Source organism: Ylistrum balloti, unplaced genomic scaffold, assembly GCF_031769215.1.
Source record: "Ylistrum balloti isolate Yb309-2 unplaced genomic scaffold, AGI_CSIRO_Ybal_v1 Utg371144, whole genome shotgun sequence".
Classification (NCBI taxonomy): domain Eukaryota; kingdom Metazoa; phylum Mollusca; class Bivalvia; order Pectinida; family Pectinidae; genus Ylistrum; species Ylistrum balloti.
This window is the reverse complement of record NW_026782627.1, coordinates 203,276-227,052: the sequence shown is the minus strand read 5'-3', so window position 1 is coordinate 227,052 and position 23,777 is coordinate 203,276. Positions and strand designations below refer to the sequence as shown.

At 36.9% G+C, this 23,777-nt stretch overlaps 1 protein-coding gene across 1 annotated transcript in view; it reads left to right on the top strand.

Moving 5' to 3' along the window:
• LOC132561055 (regulator of G-protein signaling 7-like) overlaps positions 1 to 23,777 on the top strand; it is a 77,499-nt gene that overhangs the window by 41,564 nt on the left and 12,158 nt on the right. The window contains exons 4-13 of the mRNA XM_060225775.1: positions 2,270 to 2,324; positions 2,635 to 2,699; positions 3,804 to 3,880; positions 4,857 to 4,938; positions 14,888 to 14,989; positions 17,953 to 18,014; positions 18,478 to 18,597; positions 20,511 to 20,714; positions 21,598 to 21,696; positions 22,337 to 22,471. Of these exons, the coding sequence (XP_060081758.1) occupies positions 2,270 to 2,324; positions 2,635 to 2,699; positions 3,804 to 3,880; positions 4,857 to 4,938; positions 14,888 to 14,989; positions 17,953 to 18,014; positions 18,478 to 18,597; positions 20,511 to 20,714; positions 21,598 to 21,696; positions 22,337 to 22,471 (1,001 nt within the window). The remainder of the gene's footprint in view (positions 1 to 2,269; positions 2,325 to 2,634; positions 2,700 to 3,803; positions 3,881 to 4,856; positions 4,939 to 14,887; positions 14,990 to 17,952; positions 18,015 to 18,477; positions 18,598 to 20,510; positions 20,715 to 21,597; positions 21,697 to 22,336; positions 22,472 to 23,777) is intronic.

The window sequence follows — 23,777 nt, the reverse complement described above, 5'->3', positions numbered from 1 at the left end:
AATGGAATTGTGAAAACTCCCATTTCATAAAAACAGAATAGTCACTCGGAATGGAATTGTGAAAACTCCCATTTCGTAAAGACAGAATAGTCACTCCAGCATGTGTCCGTCCGTTAGATTTTGATGATCGTCAGTTGAGGTTAATTGTCAAAGGTCATACAGATATATTTTACTACTATTGTAATAAAAAGCTTGTATAGACAATATCACATTAAATCTGGTTTGGTATACCACAGCAGGAATGTATTGTATTCTATAGGACCAGACATATAACTGTGATGTTCTAAAATAAAACATCCTGTAATTTATTCATAGGTATCTGCAATTAAAAAAATGTAACCAAATATAGTCATACAAATTGTATAATACAATGTAACACATGTGTGTAAGCATAAAAACATACCTATATACCATATGTGTCTCATTTCAATGAGAGAAGATGGAAAAAAATTCTATACATGTTGTAGAGACTTAAGCACTAATATAAAAATAAATGAGCAATATCTAGGTTTAATTTAGAAATAATTAGGGATATCTAGGTCAATGTCTGATTTAGAAATAAAATATTGAATTTCTAAGTAATCTTTATGCTGAATTCCTGAACTGATAAATAGATTCCAAAGAAATATCTTATGCTTTCTCATACTGATTTGACTACTATGAATAAGAATTTGAAAAGTACCTACTAGGTTAATTCAACTCATGTAGAACTGTCTGTGGAAAATGAGTATATTGAGGAAGGAACATGGTTTGCAGTAATTGGTGGCCTTCTAATTGCACTGTAATTACTGTGGGCTGGCACAGCTCTGTGTATCAGCCACAGCTGTGTCATCTGTGTTTGTCTTTCACACAATGGATGATCAGCTGTTATTGATACTAACATAGGGCATCACACATTTTACATACAAACACACTTTTATTTAGCATTTTATGTTCAATAGATTAATCAATAATGACTAGTCTGAGACAATTTGGTGTTGTGACCATACAACCATTGTCCACAGCCACACAATGTATTTATTTAAACAGGAGAACTGAAATCTAATGATTTTCTAGGTAAATTCTTACAGCAAAGTTAGACAGAAGCTACTGTAGTGACATTGATGATCACCAGTCCCTCTCAGTCTCTGTCTGTTGATAATGCACAAGATTCACAAACACTTCATCCATTTCTTTACCATTTGTGTATAAAATGTGGTACTGCTATAGACCTTGATATAAAAAAAAATTCTAGGGACAGTTTGACTATCAAAACCTTGTTCATTTTAACACTTCTCCTAGCTGTTAAAGATATTTTATAAAACAGATATCATCTCCCTGCTGTGGTCCTTTACACCTTGTAAAAGGAGCCTTATCATCTGATATGTAATCTTAGTATTTCAGAAAATATCATATATGTGGTGTTTAATATTACAATAACATATGAAGCTTCACTCTGTAGGTTTATAAAACCTTTCTTTAAAACTTTGTTAGAACACTACAAATCCTTTAAGTATGATTGGGTTCCCAATGGCAGTCGGTCATTGGCTTGGTGTAGCAATAATCATGTCATGTTTGTAGACAAATCAAGCTATCTAACGTGGTCACATGCATTCTCTTAAAACTAATTGGCTATATGTTTCCGGACAATTATAGTTCTAATCCGAAGGTCTGTGTCATAAAATGTTTCCGGGAAATACTAGAGTAGTCACATTGTTCAATAGTGGATATAAGTGATAAGTAATTGTTTAATACAAAATTTTATGAAAAAAAATATTTCACAGGTTTTACAGTCATGTTATGTGATTTTGCTGGTCACTAATACTCTTGTTTTTACTTGTGTATTATTCTGTATCAAGACGTCAGAATCAGCAATGAACATAAAACTTTTGACATACAAGTGTTTGTCTTTTGACATGCAAGTGTTTGTCTTTTGACATACAAGCGTTTGTCTTTTGACATACAAGTGTTTGTCTTTTGACATGCAAGCATTTGTCTTTTGACATGCAAGCGTTTGTCTTTTGACATGCAAGCGTTTGTCTTTTGACATGCAAGCGTTTGCCTTTTGACATGCAAGCGTTTGCCTTTTGACATGCAAGCGTTTGCCTTTTGACATGCAAGCGTTTGCCTTTTGACATTCAAGCGTTTGTCTTTTGACATGCAAGCGTTTGTCTTTTGACATGCAAGCGTTTGTCTTTTGACATGCAAGCGTTTGTCTTTTCGAAAATTATTGTAAAGATTACTTTAAATTTGGGGAAAAAAGAAAATATTTTACTTTTTGTAATTTCAGACTCCATTCTACTGGCCATTTTGCAAGGAAAAAACTGCAAACAGTATGGAATATGGTGAGGAACTTCATTTCTTATATGTGTATTTTTAGCTACAAATTTTTTCAAGATAAATGTCTTTTGTTACTGTTGTTACATCTTGTTTTGGAGAAGTAAAACTCATTGTTTTCTTCTATATCGGTATGAAACAATTAAATTACAACTACATGTATGTATTGATAATCGAGAAAAAGAAACGGTTCAAATCATAACTAAATTTAAAGTATTGTTGTTAAATGTATTTTCAAATCATGCTGCTTGTCTTTTTAAACAAATTTCAAGGTAATTTTTTATGGCAATTTGCTTTCAAATCTTTAAAATATTTCAGCAATTTATTTACAAAAGAGGAGTATGCGAAACAAGAACAAGCATGAGTTGGAGCCACATGAAAAAGTAAGGTGTTTTATTCTCAGTTAATGACCTTGACCCACTTTCAAAGTCACTTGCACCAAATGTATTAAAATCTCTTTGGAATCTTGGCGTCATTTTGCGGACATTGCCGACAAGTAATTCAGGGATCTATGTGTGAAATGTTAATAGACAATGGTTTGAAAGGTCATCTATCTTTCCTGATTTCTGTTTACAAATATTGTATCTAATACTGATCTTCTTCACTGATATTGATGAAACATTACATACACAGCCATTACCATGTATAATTATGTGATAGGGATATCTTTGTAAAGGCAACTACAGAAATTTCATGCCCTTTTTCTGAAAGTTGTTATTGGGGTATGGAGTTATTACTTGGCCTAGATACCCAATGTATAAATCATTGTTTTACAACAGCTTCTTGACAGTTATATTTCCTGAAATAGACTACACTACATGTATTTTAGAGGGAAGTGCCATATTGACTAGACTATACTACATGTATTTTAGAGGGAAGTGCCATATTGACTAGACTACACTACATGTATTTTAGAGGGAAGTGCCATATTGACTAGACTACACTACATGTATTTTAGAGGGAAGTGCCATATTGACTAGACTACACTACATGTATTTTAGAGGGAAGTGCCATATTGACTAGACTACACTACATGTATTTTAGAGGGAAGTGCCATATTGACTAGACTACACTACATGTATTTTAGAGGGAAGTGCCATATTGACTAGACTACACTACATGTATTTTAGAGGGAAGTGCCATATTGACTAGACTACACTACATGTATTTTAGAGGGAAGTGCCATATTGACTAGACTACACTACATGTATTTTAGAGGGAAGTGCCATATTGACTAGACTACACTACATGTATTTTAGAGGGAAGTGCCATAATTGACTACCTTAACCTTTGACTATTGTAATGAGTTCAGCTGTATATTGTCTTTGTAAACAAATGTATTGTCACAATATAATGCAGTGTTGTGAATTTCCATTGAGTATGACTACTTTTTATTGTAACATGGGAAATTATCTGGGTTAAAAGATATTTGGAGTATTTCATATGAACACAAGGAAGAATCATTTGTATGTATCTATTTCTTGTAGGAAGCATATGAGAAGTTGTTGAAATTTTACTGTGATAAGAAGGATTTTATCAAATCTCAAGCTGAAGAGCAAGTTAAGTAAGTATTATGTGATTCAAGATATTCAAATTTGAATGCTTCTAGAACAGTATTATCACTCTCTTGAATCTATGTATCAATGACTGAGTTTTAAAAATGGCACACATAATGATTTAGGGTCAGATTTGTTAATCACATACAAATGATGGTTGGTCACATTCAAGAATTTTTGTATTAGAGGAATTTTTCATTTTCAGATAAGATTGCTGAAATATATAGAATAAGTGTTTAAAAAGGCTTATTGTTTGTGTTCTAGTCCATAATATCTCATTTTATTCTTCCATTTCATTGAATTAATCAAGTAAGGAAATGCTTTGCTCTAAAATGATTTTAAATGTTTTGAAAGCATTTATAGAAACATATAATGATATTCTTCACCATTGAATGGTAATCAGATTGTGTTTATTGTCAATATGAATGCAATTTAGGAGTTGTCCACATTGCAATGAATATCATCAGACATCAACTGTAAAATCACTCATTTTTGTAGGGGGTGTATTTCCATTAAATTTGTGATTACTTTTAATCCATGAATTTGTGACAACTTTTAATGCATGGATTTGTGATTTCTCTTAATCCATGAATTTGTGATTATTCTTAATCCATTAATTTGTGATTACTCTTAATCCATGGATTTGTGATTACTCTTAATCCATTAATTTGTGATTAATCTTAATCCATGAATTTGTGATGACTCTTAATCCATTAATTTATTTACTATGAAATAATATCTAGATGAAAATGCCATGAACAATGTAAAGAAGGTTTAGGGAGCAATATATACCCAGGAAATTAGGTGCCAACGAAAATATCTATTATTTTAATACCATGAAACTTTACCACCACAAAAATATAGGATTTTACAGTAATTCACAGTAAAGGTATAAAATGTGTTATTTATGGTGATGTGGACGCAACCTAAGTCTGTGTGGTGCCAAAGTGATGTCATACTAATGTTAATATATATCTATGACAGGGAGCTGAAAAAGAAACAGCGACAAGACAAGACACTAGGGGACCAACAGGAAAGAGTATTCTGGAGGATACATCGGCCTCCGGTAATTAAATTATCTCATTACATGAAAACACTTCTTTTCATGAATATTAATGTCTTTTTAAATGATCAGGTGATTAACACAAGCTACATAGACTTGATGTGGTTAGAGTAAGACACTCATAAACTACACCCAAAATTACTGTAGAAAAAAACTTGTCAGCCAAGTGTTTGTATTAGTGGACCGATTAAAACATGTGATCATATCAAGTAATCACTGGGAAGAATAGGACAATGTGGATTCGGAAGTTTGTTAGTGGTAAGGTCACAAATGAAATAAGCTACTTTATCTAATTTTTCTCCGGCAGTTGACTTTAGTCTATCTGATAGTTTATAGTAGGTAAATGTTACTTTGACATTCCTTAATACAGAAAGAATCATCTTCTTGACTTTATATTCCTATTTAGATAAAGACAGCTTGTGGTGTTGTACAAACAACCTGATGGTTTGCAGTGATTTTTTTTAAATGGTGAAATTTTTTGTTTGGCGTGGGAGGTGGGTTGGGGTAGGGAGTAACCCTCTCGAAGGCATGAGTCAAATGAGAAGTGCCTTGTTTAAAGATTTTACAATATAAATGTACCAGCATGTTGTTTTCTTTTACTGGAGTATTTGATTTCAATGCTATATTCCGTCTTGGCTTGTACATGATGTGGGTATTGATTCTATGTAATTGTCAGTCTTTTGAGAAATGAACACCGTTATTCTGTGTGTAGAACAGTAATGCTATTGATATGTACATAAAGTCACGGTCACAACTAGTTTACTTTAGCAGACATATGTATTTCTATAAATTCTGGTTTTGCTGTGAGAGATTGACAGGAGTATCTGATTTGGTCAAACAATGTGTGCTTGTTCACTGGCAGAAAGATACATCAATAATTATATATATATATATATATCTGTCTTGCCTGATACTAAATCAAAGTCTGGACTTCAGTGTCAATTTCTCTAATTGTGCGGAAGGTTTGTGGGTCATAAACATATTGGATCCTACAATAATGTCTTGGGTCTGGGCTACACTTATTTTGACTATTAAAACATCTGATAGTTTTTTTTATCATTCCTCAGGTCCTTATCCTGGCAAACACAAATACTGGATCACCCCTGTCACTTAAATCCTTGGTCACAAAGACAATTCATCAACCCTGTGTAGTTAAATCCTGAGTTATTAAGACACAGGGACTAACTATGTTGTCCTAATCACACAGATGTTAGAGCTAGCCCTGTTGCCTTAATTCAGTCATACAGAACTGGGTCAACCTTATTGTCTGAATCCAGAATATACAGACACTCTGATCAACCCTGTTGTTCTAATCCATGGTCACACAGACACTGGATTAACCCTGTTGTTCTTATCCAAGGTCATATAAACACTGGATCAACCCTGTTCTTCTTATCCAAGGTCATATAAACACTGGATCAACCCTGTTGTTCTAATCCAAGGTCACACAGACACTGGATCAACCCTGTTGTTCTTATCCAAGGTCATATAAACACTGGATCAACCCTGTTGTTCTAATCCAAGGTCACACAGACACTGGATCAACCCTGTTATTCTTATCCAAGGTCATATAAACACTGGATCAACCCTGTTCTTCTAATCCAAGGTCACACAGACACTCTGATCAACCCTGTTGTTCTTATCCAAGGTCATATAAACACTGGATCAACCCTGTTGTTCTAATCCAAGGTCACAAAGACACTGGATCAACCCTGTTCTTCTAATCCAAGGTCACACAGACACTCTGATCAACCCTGTTGTTCTTATCCAAGGTCATATAAACACTGGATCAACCCTGTTGTTCTAATCCAAGGTCACAAAGACACTGGATCAACCCTGTTGTTCTAATCCTAGGTCACACAGACACTCAGATCTACTCTGCTGTTCTAATCCAAGGTCACACAGACACTCTGATAAACCCTTTTGTTCTAATCCAAGGTCACAAAGACACTGGATCAACACTGTTGTTCTAATCCAAGGTCACAAAGACACTGGATCAACCCTGTTGTTCTAATCCAAGGTCACACAGACACTTTGATCAACCCTGTTGTTCTAATCCAAGGTCATACAGACACTGGATCAACACTGTTGTTCTAATCCAAGGTCACACAGACACTCTGATCAACCCTGTTGTTCTAATCCAAGGTCACACAGACACTCTGATCAACCCTGTTGTTCTAATCCAAGGTCACACAGACACTGGATCAACACTGTTGTTCTAATCCAAGGTCACAAAGACACTGGATCAACCCTGTTGTTCTAATCCAAGGTCACACAGACACTTTGATCAACCCTGTTGTTCTAATCCAAGGTCACAAAGACACTGGATCAACCCTGTTGTTCTAATCCAAGGTCACACAGACATTCTGATCAACCCTGTTGTTCTAATCCAAGGTCACACAGACATTGGATCAACCCTGTTGTTCTAATCCAAGGTCACAAAGACACTGGATCATTCCTGTTGTTCTAATCCAAGGTCACACAGACACTGTAATCAACCCTGTTGTTTTAATCCAAGGTCACACAGACACTGGATCAACACTGTTGTTCTAATCCAAGGTCACAAAGACACTGGATCAACCCTGTTGTTCTAATCCAAGGTCACACAGACACTTTGATCAACCCTGTTGTTCTAATCCAAGGTCACAAAGACACTGGATCAACCCTGTTGTTCTAATCCAAGGTCACACAGACATTCTGATCAACCCTGTTGTTCTAATCCAAGGTCACACAGACATTGGATCAACCCTGTTGTTCTAATCCAAGGTCACAAAGACACTGGATCATTCCTGTTGTTCTAATCCAAGGTCACACAGACACTGTAATCAACCCTGTTGTTTTAATCCAAGGTCACACAGACACTGGATCAACACTGTTGTTCTAATCCAAGGTCACACAGACACTCAGATCTACTCTGCTGTTCTAATCCAAGGTCATATAAACATTGGATCAACCCTGTTGTTCTAATCCAAGGTCACACAGACACTCTGATCAACCCTGTTGTTCTAATCCAAGGTCACACAGACACTCTGATCAACCCTGTTGTTCTAATCCAAGGTCACACAGACACTCAGATCTACTCTGCTGTTCTAATCCAAGGTCATATAAACATTGGATCAACCCTGTTGTTCTAATCCAAGGTCACACAGACACTCTGATCAACCCTGTTGTTCTAATCCAAGGTCACACAGACACTCAGATCTACTCTGCTGTTCTAATCCAAGGTCATATAAACATTGGATCAACCCTGTTGTTCTAATCCAAGGTCACACAGACACTCTGATCAACCCTGTTGTTCTAATCCAAGGTCACACAGACACTCTGATCAACCCTGTTGTTCTAATCCAAGGTCACACAGACACTCTGATCAACCCTGTTGTTCTAATCCAAGGTCACACAGACACTCTGATCAACCCTGTTGTTCCAATCCAAGGTCACACAGACACTCAGATCTACTCTGCTGTTCTAATCCAAGGTCATATAAACATTGGATCAACCCTTTTGTTCTAATCCAAGGTCACACAGACACATTGATCAACCCTTTTGTTCTAATCCAAGGTCACAAAGACATTGGATCAACTCTGTTGTTCTAATCTTAGCCCTGTTGTCCTAATCCTGAATCATATATAGCCTTGAATCAACTCTACTTAAAGCCTGATTCTGGGTCCCACAAACACTGAAACAAACAATGAGTCCTAATCCTTGGTCACAAAAATAATTGGACCAGTTCCTAATACTGGGTCTTGCAAGCACTGGAACCAACACTGTTAATCCTAGGTCAAAACACTGGAATAAACCCAGTTTAAGAACTTACCAAATTAACTAAAACATCATTTTGGAGTAAGGATATGATCTTTCAACATGTAAAAAACACAGACATGACTATGCATCTAAACCAGCACATAAAGAGAATCACAGCAGACCTTTGTAATAGCACATAGAAATAATCACAGCACACCTCTACACCAGTGCATACAGATTATCACAGTACACCTCTACACCAGTGCATACAGATTATCACAGCACACCTCTACACCAGTGCATACAGATTATCACAGTCCACCTCTACACCTGTACATACATAGAATCACAGCACACCTCTACACCTGTACATACATAGAATCACAGCACACCTCTACACCTGTACATACATAGAATCACAGCACACCTCTACACCAGTGCATACAGATTATCACAGTCCACCTCTACACCTGTACATACATAGAATCACAGCACACCTCTAAACCTGTACATACAGATTATCACAGTACACCTCTACACCTGTACAAACAGATTACCACAGCACTCCTCTACACCTGTACATACAGATTATCATAGCACTCCTCTACACCTGTACATACAGAGGATCACAACACACCTCTACACCTGTACATACAGATTATCGCAGTACACCTCTACACCAGTGCATACAGATTATCACAGTACACCTCTACACCAGTGCATACAGATTATCGCAGTACACCTCTACACCTGTTCATACATAGAATCACAGCCAACTCTACACCAGTGCATACAGATTATCACAGCACACCTCTACACCTGTACATACATAGAATCACAAGACTTCTCCCTGTACATACATAGAATCACAGCACTCCTCTACACATGTATATACATAGGATCACAACACACCTCTACACCTGTACATACATAGGATCACAACACACCTCTACATCTGTACATACAGATTATTAAAGTACACCTCTACATCTGTACATACAGATTATCACAGCACACCTCTACACCTGTACATACATAGGATCACAGCATAGCTCTACACCTGTACAAACAGATTACCACAGCACACCTCTACACCTGTACATACAGATTATCACAGCACTCCTCTACACCTGTACATACAGATTATCACAGCACACCTCTACACCTGTACATACTTAGAATCACAGCCCACCTCTACAGCTGTACATACTTAGGATCACAGCACACCTCTACACCTGTACATATGTAGAATCACAGCCCACCTCTACACCTGTACACACATAGAATCACAGCCCACCTCTACTCCTGTACATACATAGAATCACAGCACACCTCTACACCAGTGCATACAGATTATCACAGTACACCTCTACACCAGTGCATACAGATTATCACAGCACACCTCTACACCTGTTCATACATAGAATCACAGCACACCTCTACACCTGTACATACAGATTATCACAGCACTCCTCTACACCTGTACATACAGATTATCACAGCACTCCTCTACACCTGTACATACATAGGATCACAACACACCTCTACATCTGTACATACAGATTATTAAAGCACACCTCTACACCTGTACATACAGATTATCAAAGCACACCTCTACACCTGTACATACAGATTATCACAGCACTCCTCTACACCTGTACATACAGATTATCACAGCACTCCTCTACACCTGTACATACATAGGATCACAACACACCTCTACATCTGTACATACAGATTATTAAAGCACACCTCTACACCTGTACATACAGATTATCACAGTACACCTCTACACCTGTACATACAGATTATCACAGCACTCCTCTACACCTGTACATACATAGGATCACAACACACCTCTACACCTGTACATACAGATTATCGCAGTACACCTCTACACCAGTGCATACAGATTATCACAGCACTCCTCTACACCTGTACATGCATAGGATCACAACACACCTCTACACCTGTACATACAGATTATCACAGCACTCCTCTACACCTGTACATACAGATTATCACAGCACTCCTCTACACCTGTACATACATAGGATCACAACACACCTCTACACCTGTACATACAGATTATCGCAGTACACCTCTACACCAGTGCATACAGATTATCACAGTACACCTCTACACCAGTGCATACAGATTATCGCAGTACACCTCTACACCTGTTCATACATAGAATCACAGCCAACTCTACACCAGTGCATACAGATTATCACAGCACACCTCTACACCTGTACATACATAGAATCACAGCACTCCTCTACACATGTATATACATAGAATCAAAGCACACCTTTACACCTGTACATACATAGAATCAAAGCACACTTCTACACCTGTACATACAGATTATCACAGCACACCTCTACACCTGTACATACATAGGATCACAACACACCTCTACACCTGTACATACATAGGATCACAACACACCTCTACATCTGTACATACAGATTATTAAAGCACACCTCTACACCTGTACATACAGATTATCACAGCACACCTCTACACCTGTACATACATAGGATCACAACACACCTCTACACCTGTACATACAGATTATCGCAGTACACCTCTACACCAGTGCATACAGATTATCACAGTACACCTCTACACCAGTGCATACAGATTATCGCAGTACACCTCTACACCTGTTCATACATAGAATCACAGCCAACTCTACACCAGTGCATACAGATTATCACAGCACACCTCTACACCTGTACATACATAGAATCACAAGACTTCTCCCTGTACATACATAGAATCACAGCACTCCTCTACACATGTATATACATAGGATCACAACACACCTCTACACCTGTACATACATAGGATCACAACACACCTCTACATCTGTACATACAGATTATTAAAGCACACCTCTACATCTGTACATACAGATTATCACAGCACACCTCTACACCTGTACATACAGATTATCACAGCACACCTCTACACCTGTACATACTTAGAATCACAGCCCACCTCTACAGCTGTACATACTTAGGATCACAGCACACCTCTACACCTGTACATATGTAGAATCACAGCCCACCTCTACACCTGTACACACATAGAATCACAGCCCACCTCTACTCCTGTACATACATAGAATCACAGCACACCTCTACACCTCTACAGATTATCCAGTGTACATACAGCACACCTCTACACCTGATTATCACAGTGCATACACACTCTACACCAGTCTACACCTGTACATACAGATTATCACAGCACACCTCTACACCTGTACATACAGATTATCACATACAGACAGATTATCACAGCACACCTCTACACCTGTACATACATAGATTACACAGATTATCACACCTCTACACCTGTACATACAGATTATCACAGCACACCTCTACACCTGTACATACAGATTATCACAGCCCCTCTACACCTGTACATACATAGGACACACCTACACAGATTAACACACCTCTACACCTGTACATACAGATTATCACAGCACACCTCTACACCTGTACATACAGATTATCACAGCACTCCTCTACACCTGTACATACAGATTATCACAGCACACCTCTACACCTGTACATACAGATTATCACAGCCCACCTCTACACCAGTACATACAGATTATCACAGCACTCCTCTACACCTGTACATACAGATTATCACAGCACTCCTCTACACCTGTACATACATACCTGTACATACAGATTATCGCAGTACACATCTACACCTGTACATACAGATTATCACAGTACATACACCACAGTGCATACAGATTATCGCAGCACCTCTACACCTGTACATACAGATTATCACAGCACACCTCTACACCTGTACATACATAGGATCACAACACACCTCTACACCTGTACATACAGATTATCACAGCACACCTCTACACCTGTACATACAGATTATCACAGCACACCTCTACACCTGTACATACATAGGATCACAACACACCTCTACACCTGTACATACAGATTATCACAGCACACCTCTACACCTGTACATACAGATTATCGCAGCACTCCTCTACACCTGTACATACAGATTATCACAGCACACCTCTACACCACACCTGTACATACAGATTATCTGTACAGCACACCTCTACACCTGTACATACAGATTATCACAGCACACCTCTACACCTGTACATACAGACCTCTACACCTGTATCACAGCACACACACTGTACATACAGATTATCACAGCACACCTCTACACCTGTACATACAGATTATCACAGGACACCTCTACACCTGTACATACAGATTATCACAGCACACCTCTACACCTGTACATACATAGATTATCACAGCACACCTCTACACCTGTACATACAGATTATCACAGCACACACTCATACATAGGATCACAACACACCTCTACACCTACAGTACATACACCTGTACATACAGATTATCAACACACCTCTACACCTGTACATACAGATTATCACACACAGATCTACACCTGTACATACACAGAATCACAAGATTACAACACACCTCACAGCACCTGTACATACAGATTATCAAAGCACACCTCTACACCTGTACATACAGATTATCACAGCACTCCTCTACACCTGTACATACAGATTATCACAGCACACCTCTACACCTGTACATACAGATTATCACAGCACACCTCTACACCTGTACATACAGATTATCACAGCACACCTCTACACCTGTACATACATAGTATCACATCACACCTCTACACCTGTACATACATATTATCACAGCACACCTCTACACCTGTACATACAGATTATCACAGCACACCTCTACACCAGTGCATACAGATTATCACAGCACACCTCTACACCTGTACATACAGATTATCACAGCACACCTCTACACCTGTACATACAGATTATCACAGCACTCCTCTACACCTGTACATACAGATTATCACAGCCCACCTCTACACCTGTACATATATAGAATCACAGCACACCTCTACACCTGTACATACAGATTATCACAGCACACGTCTACACCTGTACATACAGATTATCACAGCACTCCTCTACACCTGTACATACAGATTATCACAGCACTCCTCTACACCTGTACATACATATTATCACAGCACACCTCTACACCTGTACATACAGATTATCACAGTACACCTCTACACCTGTACATACAGATTATCGCAGTACACATCTACACCTGTACATACAGATTATCACAGCCCACCTCTACACCTGTAGTACATACAGATTATCACAGCACTCCTCTACACCTGTACATACAGATTATCACAGCACTCCTCTACACCTGTACATACAGATTATCACAGCACACCTCTACACCTGTACATACAGATTATCACAGCACACCTGTACATACAGATTATCAAAGCACACCTCTACACCTGTACATACAGATTATCACAGCACTCCTCTACACCTGTACATACAGATTATCACAGCACACCTCTACACCTGTCACAACACACCTCTACACATGTACATACATAGATCAAACACACCTCTACACCTGTACATACAGATTATCACAGTGTACAGATTATCACAGCACACCTCTACACCTGTACATACAGATCACAGCACACCTCTTCACATAGGATCACAACACACCTCTACACCTGTACATCTGCTTCTTACATACAGATTAACAAAAGATTGACACCTGTACATGATATTGGTTCTTTAATAAAAGTGGATGAAGGGCTACAGATTTGTACAAATAATTGATCTTGACCTATATTCAAGATCTCTCTGGTTAAGTGAGTTGAGATCTTAAAATTTCTTTTTCAACAAGCAATAGGTGAGGGAAAGGCATTTGTGTAGTTGTCAAGCTATTTATTTTAAGACTGTTTGGCCTCTTTCATATATAGGTCCTTATAGTCAGATGACTGTTAAGGCCCTTGGGCCTCTTGTTTTTTATCAAAATTAAAAGCCTAAGAAAGTAGATTCATAACAGTGAATTTAAGCAAGACAATTGAAAAAATGGAAAAACATGATAATACATAAAATATGTATTAAATGTAGTTGTGTCAAAAGATGTTTATCGAAGCTTACACTTGAGTGCAGATTCTATCAAGTAGCATCAACTATTTGTGGTATAATAAGTGTTGTTTTTGTGTTTGTCTATATGATAAAAGCACAGCCTATTGTTCCATAATGCTTGTGTTACTGACAGTCTTAATTCTGTTACAGAAATCCCAGGTGAATTGCCTGGAAGAGGGACCAAAGAGGAATATACATCCAACCCAGATGATGGCTCGGAAAAAGAAGAATAAAGACTGGTACAGACAGGAGGTGAGAAAAAATTCTATGTAAATCAGAAGAATTTCATTTGTACAGGAAGTCTGATTGCTCATTATACATCAATCCATACAATAGAAATAAGACTTTGTTGTATACAGAAGCTTTGTGAGTTTTCTGTTGTATACAGAAGCTTTGTGAGTTTTCTGTTGTATACAGAAGCTTTGTGAGTTTTCTGTTGTATACAGAAGCTTTGTGAGTTTTCTGTTGTATACAGAAGCTTTGTGAGTTTTCTGTTGTATACAGAAGCTTTGTGAGTTTTCTGTTGTATACAGAAGCTTTGTGAGTTTTCTGTTGTATACAGAAGCTTTGTGAGTTTTCTGTTGTATACAGAAGCTTTGTGAGTTTTCTGTTGTATACAGAAGCTTTGTGAGTTTTCTGTTGTATACAGAAGCTTTGTGAGTTTTCTGTTGTATACAGAAGCATTGTGAGTTTTCTGTTGTATACAGAAGCATTGTGAGTTGTTTTCTGTTGTATACAGAAGCTTTGTGAGTTGTTTTCTGTTGTATACAGAAGCTTTGTGAGTTTTCTGTTGTATACAGAAGCTTTGTGAGTTTTCTGTTGTATACAGAAGCTTTGTGAGTTTTCTGTTGTATACAGAAGCTTTGTGAGTTTTCTGTTGTATACAGAAGCTTTGTGAGTTTTCTGTTGTATACAGAAGCTTTGTGAGTTTTCTGTTGTATACAGAAGCTTTGTGAGTTTTCTGTTGTATACAGAAGCTTTGTGAGTTTTCTGTTGTATACAGAAGCTTTGTGAGTTTTCTGTTGTATACAGAAGCATTGTGAGTTTTCTGTTGTATACAGAAGCATTGTGAGTTGTTTTCTGTTGTATACAGAAGCTTTGTGAGTTGTTTTCTGTTGTATACAGAAGCTTTGTGAGTTTTCTGTTGTATACAGAAGCTTTGTGAGTTTTCTGTTGTATACAGAAGCTTTGTGAGTTGTTTTCTGTTGTATACAGAAGCTTTGTGAGTTGTTTTCTGTTGTATACAGAAGCTTTGTGAGTTTTCTGTTGTGTACAGAAGCTTTGTGAGTTTTCTGTTGTATACAGAAGCTTTGTGAGTTGTTTTCTGTTGTATACAGAAGCTTTGTGTGTTTTCTGTTGTATACAGAAGCTTTGTGAGTTGTTTTCTGTTGTATACAGAAGCATTTTGAGTTTTCTGTTGTATACAGAAGCTTTGTGAGTTGTTTTCTGTTGTATACAGAAGCTTTGTGAGTTGTTTTCTGTTGTATACAGAAGCTTTGTGAGTTTTCTGTTGTATACAGAAGCTTTGTGAGTTGTTTTCTGTTGTATACAGAAGCATTGTGAGTTTTCTGTTGTATACAGAAGCTTTGTGAGTTTTCTGTTGTATACAGAAGCTTTGTGAGTTTTCTGTTGTATACAGAAGCTTTGTGAGTTTTCTGTTGTATACAGAAGCATTGTGAGTTGTTTTCTGTTGTATACAGAAGCTTTGTGAGTTTTCTGTTGTATACAGAAGCATTGTGAGTTTTCTGTTGTATACAGAAGCTTTGTGAGTTTTCTGTTGTATACAGAAGCTTTGTGAGTTTTCTGTTGTATACAGAAGCTTTGTGAGTTTTCTGTTGTATACAGAAGCTTTGTGAGTTGTTTTCTGTTGTATACAGAAGCTTTGTGAGTTTTCTGTTGTATACAGAAGCATTGTGAGTTTTCCGTTGTATACAGAAGCTTTGTGAGTTTTCTGTTGTATACAGAAGCTTTGTGAGTTGTTTTCTGTTGTATACAGAAGCTTTGTGAGTTTTCTGTTGTATACAGAAGCTTTGTGAGTTTTCTGTTGTATACAGAAGCTTTGTGAGTTGTTTTCTGTTGTATACAGAAGCTTTGTGAGTTTTCTGTTGTATACAGAAGCATTGTGAGTTTTCTGTTGTATACAGAAGCTTTGTGAGTTGTTTTCTGTTGTATACAGAAGCTTTGTGAGTTTTCTGTTGTATACAGAAGCTTTGTGAGTTTTCTGTTGTATACAGAAGCTTTGTGAGTTGTTTTCTGTTGTATACAGAAGCTTTGTGAGTTTTCTGTTGTATACAGAAGCATTGTGAGTTTTCTGTTGTATACAGAAGCTTTGTGAGTTTTCTGTTGTATACAGAAGCATTGTGAGTTGTTTTCTGTTGTATACAGAAGCTTTGTGAGTTGTTTTCTGTTGTATACAGAAGCTTTGTGAGTTGTTTTCTGTTGTATACAGAAGCTTTGTGAGTTTTCTGTTGTATACAGAAGCATTGTGAGTTGTTTTCTGTTGTATACAAAAGCATTGTGAGTTTTCTGTTGTATACAGAAGCATTGTGAGTTGTTTTCTGTTGTATACAGAAGCATTGTGAGTTGTTTTCTGTTGTATACAGAAGCTTTGTGAGTTGTTTTCTGTTGTATACAGAAGCTTTGTGAGTTTTCTGTTGTATACAGAAGCATTGTGAGTTGTTTTCTTTTGTATACAGAAGCATTGTGAGTTTTCTGTTGTATACAGAAGCATTGTGAGTTGTTTTCTGTTGTATACAAAAGCATTGTGAGTTTTCTGTTGTATACAGAAGCATTGTGAGTTGTTTTCTGTTGTATACAGAAGCATTGTGAGTTGTTTTCTGTTGTATACAGAAGCTTTGTGAGTTTTCTGTTGTATACAGAAGCTTTGTGAGTTTTCTGTTGTATACAGAAGCTTTGTGAGTTGTTTTCTGTTGTATACAGAAGCATTGTGAGTTGTTTTCTGTTGTATACAGAAGCTTTGTGAGTTGTTTTCTGTTGTATACAGAAGCATTGTGAGTTGTTTTCTGTTGTATACAGAAGCTTTGTGAGTTGTTTTCATAAACTAAGAGTATCTATATATTTCAATGTTTTTACGTTTTAAGTCTATGTTAAAATTCAGATGACTTTTTAAGACACTTAAGGTTCTCGGATCTAATCCTACACACTATCCAATGTATGTCTATAAATCTATGCAGTGTGTACATTTCTTTTTATAGATTTCTTTCCTCAAAAAGTCCATGGATAGGCCGAGGATGAAATTTTCCAAAGCATTTGAATGGTATATAATTTTATTTTCGTTGTTGTTGTTATTTATGTATTAACTGTATTAACTTTTTCCTAATTGAATATTTAAATTTGTGTAAAAAAAAAACGTTTCTATTCACTGTAACAGCTGAAAGCTGTGAAGGTTTATTTGGGGTGGTGAGGAGTGATTTTATTGATGATCCTACATGTGACACTCCAAATTGGCGATTGAGTTCCGACTGTATATTAGATTTTATCCTCGCCAAGTTTTTCTAATTTGATTTCAGTACTGTCATTTGTGTCTGATCACAAGTAATTATTAAATTAATTGATTAAATGTGGGATAGAATAAAAAATATATGAAGTTGCCCCTATTTCAGCAGTGACACTTCAGTAACACTGTCTGACTACCCTTACTTGTTGGCTGATCGTGAGGTTTTTTCCCAGGGTTGATTTTGTTTAGCAGTAAATATGTTGAATGTTTTTTTGTTTACCAGTTATTGTACCCGATGGAACCAGTACCATGAATATGATCCATTTATTGAGCCGAGTGCTGCCCAGCCTAGCAACCCTTGGATCACAGATGACTCTACTCTGTGGGAACTTAACAAATCCCTGTAAGATACGTTCAGTGGTAAATTTTCATCAATGAAGTGAATTTGCTGTTAGTATTTACAAAGTTTTCATTCACTATAGTTTTTATTACAATCATGTTACAAGTTTGTTGTGAAAATAAAAGCTCTGAGATAAAATTAATCTACAGACTTTATAATATGTATCTGGTTAATATATTTGTTGTGTAGGTTCCTTCATTAAATATCCAGGTCCAATTGATATATTGTTGTGTGTGTAGGTTTGTGGGTTAAATATCCAGGTCCAACTGATATATTGTTGTGTGTGTAGGTTTGTGGGTTAAATATCCAGGTCCAACTGATATATTGTTGTGTGTGTAGGTTTGTGGGTTAAATATCCAGGTCCAATTGATATATTGTTGTGTGTGTAGGTTTGTGGGTTAAATTTCTAGGTCCTATTTACGTATTTGTTGTGTGTGTAGGTTTGTGGATTAAATTTCTAGGTCCTATTTACGTATTTGTTGTGTGTGTAGGTTTGTGGGTTAAATATCCAGGTCCAACTGATATATTGTTGTGTGTGTAGGTTTGTGGGTTAAATATCCAGGTCCAACTGATATATTGTTGTGTGTGTAGGTTTGTGGGTTAAATATCCAGGTCCAACTGATATATTGTTGTGTGTGTAGGTTTGTGGGTTAAATATCGAGGTCCAATTGATATATTGTTGTGTGTAGGTTTGTGGGTTAAATTTCTATTTCCTATTTACGTATTTGTTGTGTGTGTAGGTTTGTGGATTAAATTTCTAGGTCCTATTTACGTATTTGTTGTGTGTGTAGGTTTGTGGGTTAAATATCCAGGTCCAACTGATATATTGTTGTGTGTGTAGGTTTGTGGGTTAAATATCCAGGTCCAACTGATATATTGTTGTGTGTGTAGGTTTGTGGGTTAAATATCGAGGTCCAATTGATATATTGTTGTGTGTAGGTTTGTGGGTTAAATTTCTAGGTCCTATTTACGTATTTTTTGTGTGTGTAGGTTTGTGGATTAAATTTCTAGGTCCTATTTACGTATTTGTTGTGTGTGTAGGTTTGTGGATTAAATTTCTAGGTCCTATTTAAGTATTTGTTGTGTGTGTAGGTTTGTGGGTTAAATATCCAGGTCCAACTGATATATTGTTGTGTGTGTAGGTTTGTGGGTTAAATATCGAGGTCCAATTGATATATTGTTGTGTGTGTAGGTTTGTGGGTTAAATATCTAGGTCCAATTGATATATTGTTGTGTGTGTAGGTTTGTGGGTTAAATATCTAGGTCCAATTGATATATTGTTGTGTGTGTAAGTTTGTGGGTTAAATATCCAGGTCCAACTGATATATTGTTGTTTGTGTAGGTTTGTGGGTTAAATATCCAGGTCCAACTGATATATTGTTGTGTGTGTAGGTTTGTGGGTTAAATATCCAGGTCCAACTGATATATTGTTGTGTGTGTAGGTTTGTGGGTTAAATATCCAGGTCCAATTGATATATTGTTGTGTGTGTAGGTTTGTGGGTTACATTTCTAGGTCCTATTTACGTATTTGTTGTGTGTGTAGGTTTGTGGATTAAATTTCTAGGTCCTATTTACGTATTTGTAGTGTGTGAAGGTTTGTGGGTTAAATATCTAGGTCCTATTGACATAGTTGTTGTGTGTGTAGGTTTGTGGGTTAAATTTCTAGGTCCTATTTACGTATTTGTTGTGTTTGAAGGTTTGTTGGTTAAATATCCAGGTATGGTTGATATATTTGTTGTGTGTGTAGGCTTGTATGTTAAAATATCTAGGCTCAGTTGACGTATTTGTTGTTTGTGTAGGTTCCTTGGTTGAAGTAATGTATGTATTGTGCCTGTAGGGTGTTTGGACAATTTTATACTTCTGTTGTTTTATTAAATGTAGTGAATTTGTTTGATATATGTGTGTTGTCGCTGTAGGGTTGCAAGTCCTACGGAATTGAGGGTAAAGAAGTGGAGCTTCAGCTTTTACGAACTTGTCTCGGATCAAACTGGATTGTCAGAATTTGAGAAGTATTTAGAAAAAGAATACAGCCAGGAAAATATACGATTCTGGAACGAAGTAGAAAAACTCAAGGATTGCCCATATAAGGAACTCAAGGACCGTATGGATCGGATTTATAAGTATGATACTCAGAAATAATATAAAAAATTGTGGTTAACTGTAGTGTCAACACAACATAACAGTTAAGAATGGTTACTATGTACAAAATAAAATAAATAGCTACCTCAGTGTAAATACACCTTGATGCATGTACACAAAGAAAATAACAGTATGTACATTTCTTTTTGACAATTACAAATTTGATAAAACATTTAAAAAACAAATTACAGTATGCATGGTTATTTCCATAGGTCAAAATTACCGTTAGTTTCTTTCTAAAAGGACCAAATCATATTTTAACTTTCTAAAATTTTGTGATCTTGGTGTTAAAGGTCATCTAATGCACACATCATTATTTCACGGATTAAAATTATGTAATGTACCCTGAAATAGTGAAAATAACCAGCCATACGGTACCTTACACCCAGCATTTAGTACAATGGTAAGTTCATCTAAACAGCAATGTTATAATGGAAAAAATAGGTTGCACCACTTTGATGTCATTGATGACATTATAGGCAACAAAATAGTTCAGCAAATTATTAGACATTTTCGTTTATCATGTATCATTATCTCAGATGTCTGGTATGTCTCTTCATATTAAAACCCTGATTTTATCAAGATTAGGGATGTAAGTTAATATCATGTATATATATTAGTAATGACAAGAATCTATCAATCATCCTGTGTAAATATTGATAAATACACACATAGGGATAAGCAAGACTAAACTTCGCAAGTGTAAACACTTGTATTAAAATATCTCTGATAATGACTAGAAGTGATTAATTATATAAGGACATTTTTAGAAAAGGTGTATTCATATTGGTTCTTTGAAGTCTTTCAAATTAATTCAAAATTTTGCAAACAACTATTATAACAACTTGTTGTATCTTATTTCAGAGAATTTCTAGAGAAGGGATCTACCTGTGAGGTTAATGTTGATTCTAAAACCATGGAACAAGTACATAAAAATTTAAAGGAGAAGTTTGGTCCCCGAAGGTTAGACATTATTACATCGTATATCACTCAATTAAATTCATTATTTTTTCCTGCAATGCTCATTTTTCATGAAATAAAAGATTTGAAATTGATGTTTTTGAAATTATGGTAGCAAATAAGAAAGAATTTTGTGTATTTTTGTGTCGCCTGCAAAGCTGGCGGACACTTAGGGATCACTTTGTCCGTTGTCACACAGCGTCGTCCGTACGAAAGCTTTCTGGACTTTTTTTGGTAATGCTTTGAGTTATCAAAATGAAATTTGGTATATGTCTTCTTGTTGCAAGGGTACAGATTAAGTTTGATTCCCGGTTGTCTGTGACTCTTTTTGGCAGAGTTATGCCCCTTTCAATTTAGAAAATTTCCTGGGAATATTGCTTTGCGCAGTTTTCCCTTTATGCTTCAAGTTATAGAAATGAAGTTTGGTATTACAACTTTATGGTTGATCGTTGCACATCCAGTTCAATATCTGGGTGACCGTGACATTTTATGCAGGCGACACATACAGTTCCGAGGAACTCTTGTATATACATTGTAACAGAAACTACCCTTAAGATACAGCAGAGGAGGAAAAAAAAACATTATACTGAAGAAGAAATTGTTTAATGTTGTAGTTTTTATCTCAAACTGTTTTATCTTACAGACGTTATGCGTATGACCCAGCTCAAGAACATATCTATAACTTAATGAAGAAGGACAGTTATGCACGTTACCTAAGATCTGATCACTACAAACAATTACTGGTACAGGCTAAACAGCACCCCTTCACCAAGAAAAAGTGAGTATCTAGAAACAGCTGTCACATCATTCTCAGTAGTATTTTGGCTTCTCAGTGTTAACAAAACTATTACTTTTCAGTATTTTATTTGAAGAAATATGCTATTAACACCATTGCTTGTAGGTTGTTCAATACTCTGACCTTGGACAGGTTGTTGTAAATGGCTCTATTATGTTGTATTTATCCAGATCATCCTGATCTTGGTTGAGTTTCAGTGAATGTGTGGCCTTCATGTATGTTCAAACAGTGTTTGACAGTTAGATTCAGTCAAAGTTTGACTGTGATTTGGTCCAGTCAGTATTGTGACTTTGGTCTTCATGGTCCTGTCATTGCTATGACCTTGGTCTGGGCTTAGTTAATATTTGACCTTGATTTGGTCCAGTCAATATTGTGACCTTTGTTCTGTTAATATATTACCCAGGTGTGGGTTGATTCAGTGCTGTGACCGACTTTGATTTGGGTGTAGTCAATTTTGTGACCTTGGTCTGGTCAATAATGTGCCCTTGAGCTGGTCAGCACATATATACTTTGACATTAGGGTAAGTCATTGCAAATTACTTGTTCCTGTCAACACTCTGAATAAGATTAATCTATGCTGGGAAATCAAACTGGACATTGTGAGAGGTCATAGGGAGGATGGAACTGGACACTTTAAGATGTCATAGGGAGGATGGAACTGGACACTTTAAGATGTCATAGGGAGGATGGAACTGGACACTTTAAGATGTCATAGGGAGGATGGAACTGGACACTGTTAGAGGTCATAGGAAGAGAACTGGGCACCGTTACAGGTCATAGGAAGAGAAGTGGGCACTGTTATAGGTCATAGGAAGAGAACTGGGCACTGTTAGAGGTCATAGGAAGAGAAGTGGGCACTGTTATAGGTCATAGGGAGGATGGAACTGGACACTTTAAGATGTCATAGGGAGGATGGAACTGGACACTGTTAGAGGTCATAGGAAGAGAACTGGGCACCGTTACAGGTCATAGGAAGAGAAGTGGGCACTGTTATAGGTCATAGGAAGAGAACTGGGCACTGTTAGAGGTCATAGGAAGAGAAGTGGGCACTGTTATAGGTCATAGGAAGAGAACTGGGCACCGTTACAGGTCATAGGAAGAGAAGTGGGCACTGTTATAGGTCATAGGAAGAGAACTGGGCACTGTTATAGGTTGATTGAAGGATAGAACTGGACACTGTTATAGGTCATAGGAAGAGAAGTGGGCACTGTTATAGGTCATAGGAAGAGAACTGGGCACTGTTATAGGTTGATTGAAGGATAGAACTGGACACTGTTATAGGTCATAG